Raw genomic sequence first — 10,909 nt, forward strand, 5'->3', positions numbered from 1 at the left:
GAGAAAAAGAGATTGAGAATCCCAAGTGGACTCTGCACTGTCAGCACAGAGCCCAATGTGGGGCTTGAACTCATGGACTGTGAAACCATGACCTGAGCCGAGGCTGGATGCTTAACCGAGCCACACAGGTGCCCCATGATTCCTTACCTGTAATCGTACAAGATGAAAAGAATATCCCTATATTACAATGATAGCTCAGAGTACATACTTTATCCCATTGCTTGAACATGTAGTGTAACATCATTATATTCTGATTTTTCAAGACCAGCTCAAATGCAACCGCCTAAGCAAAATCTTCTGTGATTCCCCCCACCCAGCCCCAGGGACTCTCAAGAGACTGAGAACTAGAACGCCCCCTCTGTTAAGGGCACTGATGTTAATTTTCCATGTACTGTGAAGGGTGTGGAGGTCAGTGTCCACTTTAACAACTCTTTCACACTACAGACCTATTTAAGGGGCAGGGTTTGAGTTCCTGTTCTGGCACTGATTATGCAACTTTGAGCAAGTGACTAAGCTCTCTGAGCCTTAAGTTTTCTCATCTGTAAAAGAGAAGACAGGATGATCTGGCACTTCTACTTTTGGATATATATCCAAAAGAACTGAAAGCAAGTTCTCAAAGAGATACTTACATACTCGGGTTAACAACAGCATTATTTATAATAGCCAAGAAATAGAAGCAAACCAAAAATCCACTGACATTTAAAAATTTTTAATTTGAGAGAGAGAGCACGCAAGCGGGGGTGGTGGGGAGACAGGGAGAGGGAGGGGGGAGGGAAGAGGGGGGAGGGGGAAGGGAGGGGGGGAAGGGAGAGGGAGGGGGAAGGAGGGAGAGAGGGAGGGAGGGAGAGGGAGGGAGGGAGAAGGAGAAGGAGAGGGAGAGGGAGAGAGAGAGAGAGAGGGAGGGAGAGAGGGAGAGGGAGAGGGAGGGAGAGAGAGGGAGGGGGAGAGGGAGAGGGAGAGGGAGAGGGAGAGGGAGAGAGAGAGAGAGAGAGAGAGAGAGAGAATCTTAAGCAGGCTCCACACTCAGTGCAGAGCCCCACGACCCTGGGATCAAGACCTGAGCTGAAATCAAGGGTCAGATGCTCCACCAACTGAGCCACCCAGGCATCCCACAGAATTTTACTTATTGCCCCTCAGTTTTACTTCATTGTCCTCTCATGCTTATATTCCTAGACCAAATGATAGGAGCATTTATTCATCAGCTGTTATTTTATTTATTTAAAGTTTATTTATCTTGAGAGAGGGAGAGACAGTGTGTGTATGCATGAGAGGGGGAAAGGCAGAGAGAGAGGGAGGGAAGGAGAATCCCAAGCAGACTCCACACTGTCAGTGAGGGGCTCATGACCTGAGCTGAAATTAAGAGTTAGATGCTTAACTGACTGAGCCAGGTGCCTTATATATTTTTTATATGATGTGGAAATTGGAAATAAAGGACTTGCAAATGTAAAGCTGAATCTTTAGGAAATACATTAAGAGTTATGCCAGCACACAAATTCTTTGCCAATCACTCAGCATTCGAATGCTCAGGGGGGAAAAACTAGCCAACACACTTTCAGAGGGGTGGTATCTAGATCATGGCCTGATTAAAACAAAGGGATGTTGTACTCGTAATGTTCTGGCTGGTATTAAATGCCACTGTGCTACACAGAGAAATACTATCGATAGTAACTGCTTGGCCATTTTAAACTAATATAACCAGGGCCTTTCCTACTCAAGAGAAGAAACTCATTTAACTCCAACACTTTTGAAAAATTATAGGGTTTTATGTTGTAAGTGTGTGTGCTTCCCCCAAACTTTACCTTTCCCTTTTCTTCCCTAAGTAACAGATTCCTGATCTTATTAGGGTACAAAGCCCCACCTCCTTCTCCAACTAAAAGACATTTCCCAGCTTCCCTAGCAGCTAGGGTGGCCATGTGGTTAAGTTGTAGCTGATGAAACACAAGCAGAAGTTATGTATGCCTTTCAGAAAAACGCTTTAAAATGGCAAGTTTTATCCTTTCCCTGCATCCTTCCTTCTTCCTGCCACATAGAATGGCCAGAAGAATCACCAGTCCCTTAGAACCACACATACCCCAGCCCCTTCCAGGCCCATGTCTGTTACACAGCTGCTTCTCCCCAAGAAGAGACCAGAGGCAACTGCTGTTCCTAAAATTCCCTAGGGATCCAGAACGTAGCTCAGAGAGGAGCGTCCGGAAGTCTCCCTTCCTAGACAACACTAGTAAAAGAACCCCCTCCCCCATCCCTGGTCTGACCTGCAAAGAAGGGATGGCCCAAACAGCCTCTACAGAACCAATGACACCCCAGAGAATCTGGAATGTCCCATGGTCTCTGAGTCCTGGGGAAACGGGACCTTGGGCAAATTCACTTCACTTCTGAGTTTCCACATTACCTTTTATAAAACGGAAACCAACCTACTTGTCCTATTCTGCAGGGTGTTACGTCCAAGTAAGACTATGGATGCAAAAGCATCTTAATTTACAAGGTAATCGAAATATAATGAGGGCTAATGACATTTCGAGCCACAGTCAAGAAAGGGCAGAGTGGCTGGAACACAGGGGGAGAATTTCAGGAACTTATCCTGAAGATATCCTTACAAAAGTATACAAAGATTTGTGTACACGAGGCTCAATGAAGCTTTATTTGTAACATTTAAATGTAGTATCAAATAAAATATGGTACATCAATAATAACAAAATACTGCGCAGTTAATAAAAGGAATGAGACAATTGATAAAAGAAGAAATGAAGAACACGAGTGTATCAGCTGGCATTATGGTGCCATAACTAGAATCAGAAGTGGTCAAAAGGGGTGACCTCAACTTCCAGTTAAATGAGATGAACAAAGTACAGACGAGATGACAGGGGATGAAAGATACCCACACATTCGGGAGATGAAAGGCAAGTGTAGGAGCGTGCAGATCACAGAAAGCAAGAGACCTCCTGCATGCAGAAGTGGACAGCTAGAGAAAAGTCCAAACCTGAGAAACCTGGAAAAGCTCACACTTGGAGACATAAGGAACCAGAGTCTCCAGACAGCATACCAGCCAGAAGTGGGGAGAGATGCTGGACTGAATGCAGAGCACTGGGTGGTAGGACCTTCAGTCCCCTTCCCTGGCTGGCCCCCAAAATACCAGCAGCCAGGTAAAATCCTTGTCCAAGAAGGGACTTTTCTCTGGAGAACAGACATTTGGGGGTTCCCCAATGAAATGATCAGGTCTTTGTTTAGTGACTCTACAGCTAGAAAACTAAATACAAAGTATTTATTCATACTTTAATTAAGTATTTTAATTAAAGTATTTATTAATCAGCCCTTTTGTGCTTCACACTGAAATACAGACTAGGAAGGCGCAACAGGTATCTAAGGGATGCTGTTAACATAAAAGGAGGAGACCAAGAAAATAAACTGAAGAACTGGAGATACAAAGCAAGGAGCAAAAGAAAACTTAAAAGGAAAAAAAAATATCCTCAGAGAAAAAAAGAAGATACTGCATAGAAAAATAAGAACAGGGTGCTAAAGAAACAAGGACAACTAGGGGTGCCGGCGTGGCTCAGTTGGTTAGTGTTGGGACTTCAGTTCAGGTCATAATGTCACGGTTCATGAGTTCGAGCCCACACGGGGCTTGCTGCTGTCCGCGCAGAGCCCGCCTCAGATCCTCTGTTCCCCTCTCTCTCTGCCCCTCCCTCTGCTCACACTTGCTCTCTCAAAAATGAATAAACATCTATAATTTTTTAAAAAAGGACAATTAGAGAACAAGATGCTTTTAAAATTCTAGGACACAATAATTCTCAATCTGGCATTCCACGCGGAGTCAAACCATCCATCTATGTGAGACTATAGGATGGCAGAATAAAGATATTCAAACACATAAGGACTTCCAAAACCTACCTCCTATGAATGGTTTCTTAGGAACTTCCTAGAGTTAAGAATCCACCAGAATAAGGGAGCAAATCAAGAAGGCACGGGATCCAGGAAAGAAGCAAAGGAGGATCCCAGAAGGCCTAGAGGACTCAACCAGACTAGACAGGGCAGGAGGGCACAGAGGGCTCCAAGATAGATGTCTCAAGAAAAGGAGAACTGTTTGACCACGTGAAAAACAGAAATCAGACGGGTTTCATAAATCTGTCAGTTTGGGAAGATTTGGTACACAAAAACCAAACAAATGAAAGCAATTAACAAGAGACCAAGTTTGGCTCCATGTCTGCTATACTTGTCACCAGTGAAAAACAATTAAACACTGAATACTGATTTAACCAACAACCGTGATACATCCACGCTGGAAGAATGGAGGAAGGGAAATCAGGGGTGTGAAGCGGTATTGGACTGCTGACTTAAGTTCTCACCTTCTGTAACTTATCAGTAAAAGACGTACTGATAAGTCAGGAAATAACAGAAACTACATTTAAAAAAGGACACAAGGGGCGCCTGGGTGGCGCAGTCAGTTAAGCGTCCGACTTCAGCCAGGTCACGATCTCGCGGTCCGTGAGTTCGAGCCCCGCGTCAGGCTCTGGGCTGATGGCTCGGAGCCTGGAACCTGTTTCCGATTCTGTGTCTCCCTCTCTCTCTGCCCCTCCCCCGTTCATGCTCTGTCTCTCTCTGTCCCAAAAATAAATAAACGTTGAAAAAAAAAAAAAAGACACAAATACCCAAAGGAAAAAAACTAAAACATTTTGGAAGTAAAACTGTCCACTGGAGCAGGAGACTGCTTTTGTGTAAAAGCTCTGAAGTACTCTTGACTTTTAAAAACTATGTTCACTGGGGCACCTGGGGGGCTCAGTCAATTAAGCGTCGACTTCGGCTCAGGTCACGATCTCACGGTCTGTGGGTTCAGGCCTGGCGTCAGGCTCTGTGTTGACAGCTCAGAGCCTGGAGCCTGCTTCAGATTCTATGTCTCCCTCTCTCTCTCAAAAATAAATGAACATTAAAAAAAAAAAATTAAAAACTATGTTCATAAACTACTTTACAAATAAGAAAAAAACCCAGCTTGTTACCTTTTTTTTAAGTAATTTTTTTGAGTGTTTATTTTTGAGAGAGAGACAGAGACCGAGTGCAAGCGGGGAGGGGCAGAGAGCGAGGGAGACACAGAATTGGAAGCAGGCTCCAGGCTCTGAGCCCGACGTGGGGCTCGAACTCACGAGCTGCTGCCTGAGTCAGACGCCTGACTGAGACACCCAGGTGCCCTCCAACTGGTTATCTCTAGTGGGAGGGACTGTATGAGGGACCAGGGTGAGGAAAAATTTCCTCCTTTTTATTTTTTTTTTTTTTAACATTTATTTATTTTTGAGACAGAGAAAGACAGAGCATGAACAGGGGAGGGTCAGAGAGAGGGAGACATAGAATCTGAAACAGGCTCCAGGCTCTGAGCTGTCAGCACAGAGCCTGACGCGGGGCTCGAACTCACGGACCGCGAGATCGTGACCTGAGCCGAAGTCGGACGCTTAACCGACTGAGCCACCCAGGCGCCCGAAAATGTCCTCCTTTTTGTTCACTGTGTATTGTTTGAATTTCTTAAAAAAAAAAAAAATCACATGCACATAATAGTTTTTATAACTTAGCAAAAGAAAACATTATATAGTTCTATATAGTCACAATCCAGCCAAAGGCAATTAAAAACTGAGGCAGAAAATAACGGATTTAGGAAATTCTAAACAGAGCGTCTCTAAGATTTAGTGACTTATCAAGGTAATCACATGGAATAGAACCCTTCTGTTATGTATATACACATAAAAGTTATAAAACTAATTTATGGAAATCTATCTTCAAGGTACAGTATCTGATTTAATAAACCACTCAGTGACCGGTTAAATCCGGGAAGTGCAGAAGTCTAGGCTAATTCCGGGCATGTTTGCCGAGCCTGGGAACCAAGACAGCGGCTACTTTCCCTCCCTTTTCTGTGAACTGCAGATGGTTAGGAAAATGCCAATCTTTACCACTGGCGTCATGTCCCTTAAAGGTCTCTGATCAGATTTCCTCTTCAACGGATTCACGTTTTAAGATGAAAGCTGCTCATTATATATCTGGCATTACAGTATTTACTTCGGAGCAAAATCCCGTTCACTTTTGAAACGACTATTGTTGTTGACAAACCTGAGGCTGCTTCGAGCACGACTTCCACTTTTCCTAGATGGGCAAATGCTCTTTTTTTTTTTTTTAATTTTTTTTTTTTTTAAACATTTATTTACTTTTGAGACAGAGAGAGACAGAGCATGAACGGGGGAGGGGCAGAGAGAGAGGGAGACACAGAATCGGAAACAGGCTCCAGGCTCTGAGCCATCAGCCCAGAGCCTGACGCGGGGCTCGAACTCGCGGACCGCGAGATCGTGACCTGGCTGAAGTCGGACGCCCAACCGACTGCGCCACCCAGGCGCCCCAAGATGGGCAAATGCTCTTTGACGCGGCTCTGGAAAATCAGGACTCAGCTGTGAGTGTAACTAAGTATAAATAAATCAAGAGTTGCTGAAACTCCCAACTGATTCATGTTTCTAGGCTGCCCTGCTCTTCCTCAAAACAAGACAGCCGTAAAGGCGTTTCAGCGTCTCGCCAGACACAGAGAGAATCAAGTTAGGTTGGCAGCGGGAGGCGGGAACTCTTAAAAAGTGGCACCACCAGCAGAGCCGAAGCACCGCAGCCACGTTTACCTTTACTCGTCTCCGTTTTCTCCCCTTTTCTTCTCCTGGAACCTGCTTCTCTCCTTTCTTCCTCTTTTTCCGCTTTCTGTCCTTGTGTTTGTCATGATCGTTTTTGTCCTCGAAGAGGCTTGAGTCGTGCCCCGAGCTGCCCGTGGAGAGCTCGGTGACTTCGTTCCCTCCCACTTTGAGGACCAGCTTCAAGGGCTTCTCTACATACTCTTAAAACAAAAGGACAGAGCCTCGATTACGGGCGGGACGCGCCGGCCAGCATCCACGATGCAGAGGCACCGCGGGCAGGGGGACGGGCAGGGGGAGAAGGGGGAGCCACTGCCGGGGCGGCTTTGGGCGCGCAGTGGGCGCCCCGCGAAGCACCTGTTGACTGACGGACACTCGCCGAATGTGTGCCCCGAACGCTGCGGGCCTCTGGGGGCCGTCTCACACCTCCCAACAAGAGCCCCGCCGGGGGGGGGGGGGGTCAGGGGTCCCGGGTTCGAATGCCGCCCCCGCCTGGGAGGAGTCTGCGCGGCCTCCCGCGGGCCGCGCCCCCTTCGCGGGTCCCCGGCCTGCCCGTGGGAGGTGCGGCCCCTGGCCCGCCTCGGGAGCTCGAGGGTGGTCTCGAAGGAGCGAGAACCCTCCCCCCACCCCCACCCCCCCCCCGCCACATACACACTCCTCAGAGCCGCCGCCCCCCACCGCGGCCAGCTCCTCACCCTCGTAGAGGTGTTTGTCCGACTTGTGCTTCTTGTGCTTCTTGCCCATGTCGGACCGGGCCCCGGTGCCCGCCCCCCGCGCCAGGCCCAGGCCGTGCGGCGCCGCTTCCGGTCCGGGCCAGGCGAGCGGAGGGCGGGAGCGGGGCCCGCGAGACCCCGCGCCCCGAGGCAGGGGGGCGGCGTGCGCCGGGCGGCGCGGGGCCCCTCACGAGAAGACTGCGCGCGAGACCCGGCCGGAGCCCGAGAGCGGCGGCGAGGCGGCGAGCGGCCGGCGTTGAGGCGGGAGAGAGGGTCCGCGGAGCGCGCAGGGTGCTGCTGGCTGCCCGTGGCGGCTCCTGGCGGCTGGAGGTGGCGCGGCAGCCCGCGCCCCGGGGGCGGGGCTGGGGGCGGGGGCGGGGCCGGGGCCGGGGGCGGGGCCGGGGGCGGGGCGGTGTCCACGGCTCGGAGTCCCCCTGCCCTCTGCTCTCTGGTCTCCCTCCCTTCCTGTCCTTTCTCTTTTTCCCTCTTTTCCCCTCTCTTCCTTCCATCTCTGTCTTTCTTCCCTCCCTCCTTTATCTCTGTTTCTCTCTCCTCTCTCTCTTCTCTCTCGCTTCCTCTCTCTTTCCCTCTTCTCCCCTCTCTTCCTCCCTTCCCTCTGTGTCTCTTCCCTTCCTCCCTTCTCTCCTTTCTCTCTCTGTCTCTCTGAGATTGAGACTCAGTCTGTCTGTCGCCTCTCCCTCCCTCCCTCTCTGTCCCTCTTTCCCTTGCTCTCTCGCTGTTTTCTGTCTCACTGTCTCTGTCTGTCTCTCCCTCTCTTCCTCTGCTTCTATCTGCCTTTGTTTTCGCTCTCTCCCTCCTTTCCTCTCTGTCTCTGTGTCCCTTCCCTTTCTTCCTTCCCTTCCTCCCTCCTCTCTTTCCCTCTTCTCCCCCTCTTTCTCCCTTCCCTCCATCCTCCTACCTCTTTTCCTTTCTCTCCCTTCCTTTTCTTTTCTTTTTATCACCCTTCCCACTCCCCTGACTTCTCTCTTCTTTCCCTCTTCCCCTTGTTTCTGTCTTCCTTTTAACAATATGTATTGAACTGTGTACTGGATGCCAGATCTAGCAAACCCAGGATGCTGGTAACTGAAGGATTCTAATCTTTAAAACAAAACAAAACAAAACAAAACAAAACAAAACAAACAAAATTCCCCAAAACCCACCAAACTTATGTGCTGATGTGTAAAGGCCTCCCAAACTGTAACGAAAACAACACCAAGGAAGTATGAAGCCGAGTGTGTTTGGTAAGATCCATATATAGAAATAAAAGTTAAGATCTGGATGAAAAGGCTCCAGTGGTGCTGAAGTGGATTGTTTTAGTTTTATGCTTCTCTCTTTGACATTTTTTCTCGCGTGCATGTTAAATTTTTTTTCACATTTATTTATTTTTGAGAGACAGAGAGAGACAGAGCCCAAGTGGGGGAGGGACAGAGAGAGAGGGAGACACAGAATCAGAAGCAGGCTCCAGGCTCTGAGCTGTCAGCACAGAGCCCGACGCAGGGTTCGAAGTCACAAACCGTGAGATCATGACCTGAGCCGAAGTTGGACCCTTAACCGACTGAGCCATCCAAGCGCCCCATCACATGCCTGTGAAATTTTTAAAAAATGAAAAGAAAGAGACGATTTAGAAAAGTATAAATTTGCACACACACACACACACACACACACACAAACCGATGAAAGTATGTCAGACTTTACCAAGTCGGGGCCCAGACTAACACCATTGTTCTGTAGATGGACGTCTACCCCTTGAAGCTGTTTTAAGACTTTCTCACTCACTCTTATCCTCAGGTGCTGAGTCCTACTGGAGAGATGTTGTTCACATTTCTGTTCATTGGCATTTACCCAAATATAGTATTAAGATGTATTTAATATAGCACATCTAGGGACATTGGCTGCAGGGAAATAAAATAATGTTGATATTTTTCTTTTTTTTTTTTTTTTTTTTTTTAATTTTTTTTTGTCAACGTTTATTTATTTTTGGGACAGAGAGAGACAGAGCATGAACGGGGGAGGGGCAGACAGAGAGGGAGACACAGAATCGGAAACAGGCTCCAGGCTCTGAGCCATCAGCCCAGAGCCCGACGCGGGGCTCGAACTCACGGGCCGCGAGATCGTGACCTGGCTGAAGTCGGACGCTTAACCGACTGCGCCACCCAGGCGCCCCATGTTGATATTTTTCTATATGACAGCATTGTAAGACAGGAAGTGCAGAAACATTATTATTCCCATTTTAAAGATGGGGAAATGGGTGCCCAGAGAAGTGAAGTAGGTTTGCCAGTTAGTGGCAGAGCCTGCACTCAAATTCAAGTTTTTCTGATTTGAATCACAAGCTCTTTTTACACATGAATAAGGTGAAGGATGTCTTGACAGCCTCTACTTTTAACCTTATGATGCCCTGTGTATTTTCAGATAAACCCACATCACAGCCTTCTCTCAAGAAAGGATCTTAGTCATTTATACTTTAGTAAGAATTTGGACCTCTGGATCACATCTCCCAGGAAGATTTGTAGCTTTAGCTTGAACTCCCAACGGTAAAATGTTATACTTCTAGTTCAGGACCCTGTGGTTGGAGTGTGACAGATACCCAGTTTGAATTATTTTAAGTAAATAAAAAGATTTCAAGTAAAAAGATTTTCAAGTAAAAAGATTTTCAAGTAAAAAGATTTTCAAGTAAAGCTTGAAGACAGGCACCAGGAATTTGATACTGTCTGGTGTATCTCTCTCTCTCTCTCTCTCTCTCTCTCTGTCTTGTTTCTGTGTATGTAGGGCTCCACCTTTTTCCCTCTCTATATGGCTAAAAACATGGTTACCAGCAGCTGCTTCCTGCATAACTAGGAAGATAGTCTCTTCTCTGACAGCTTCACCCAGGAAGAAATGCCAGAGAAAGGCTCTGATTGGCTTAGGTTGGGTTATGTGTCTTATGGGCCAGGGAATGGAAGATTGATCCAGCTTGGGTATCCAGTCCACCCCCATGGCCAAGAGGAGTTAGTCTGTGACCATCAGGCCCCACCAGACCGCCATGGTTAGCCAGGGAAGATGAGGTTCCTCGAACAAAGGAAGTTTGTGTCTGTTGCCTCTGTAGCAAGCCCCCCTGGCATCTGTGAGGTGGAGTCAGAGTGGGGGAAGGGGGTTGTGTTGGGGAAGGGAACTTGGTTGCTCTGAGATCAAGCCACCATTGTCCACTAAGTATAGGGCAAAGCTTGGTTCAACTTTTCAGCTGTTGGCTATAATCTTTTTGCTTTAACTCCCCATGCGGATCTGGCTTCCAGTGTGGCATGCCTCACTCCAGGCCGAACCTGTGAGTTTCCCTCTTTGCTCCCCATCTCCCAGTGTGCTTCCCCAGGGAAGGGTCTGGTCTCATTCTCTTTGTTTCCATAGCAGCCAGCACAGTGACCACTACTTTGCAAATACCCCTAAGAGCTAGCTCACTGTGTGTGTGTGTGTGTGTGTGTGTGTGTGTGTGTGTGTTTCTTTTCCCTGACCAGCCTGGGATGGAGGGAAAAGGGCCTAGTTAACTCATTCACACTATGGAGTGAGTAATTGTCCTCCTCCCCT

At 47.9% G+C, this 10,909-nt stretch overlaps 1 protein-coding gene across 5 annotated transcripts in view; it reads right to left on the bottom strand.

Annotated features, from left to right (window-relative positions):
- BRD7 (bromodomain containing 7) overlaps window positions 1–7,656 on the bottom strand; it is a 42,220-nt gene extending 34,564 nt beyond the window's left edge. For all 5 annotated transcript variants that reach the window (XM_043599174.1, XM_043599171.1, XM_043599172.1 and 2 more), the window contains exons 1-2: window positions 7,337–7,656; window positions 6,636–6,844 (exon numbers count right to left, since the gene is read on the bottom strand). In XM_043599174.1, the coding sequence (XP_043455109.1) occupies window positions 6,636–6,844; window positions 7,337–7,385 (258 nt within the window). In that variant the 5' untranslated portion in view covers window positions 7,386–7,656. The remainder of the gene's footprint in view (window positions 1–6,635; window positions 6,845–7,336) is intronic.
- Between the last annotated feature and the right edge of the window lie 3,253 nt (window positions 7,657–10,909).

Source organism: Prionailurus bengalensis, chromosome E2, assembly GCF_016509475.1.
Source record: "Prionailurus bengalensis isolate Pbe53 chromosome E2, Fcat_Pben_1.1_paternal_pri, whole genome shotgun sequence".
NCBI lineage: Eukaryota > Metazoa > Chordata > Mammalia > Carnivora > Felidae > Prionailurus > Prionailurus bengalensis.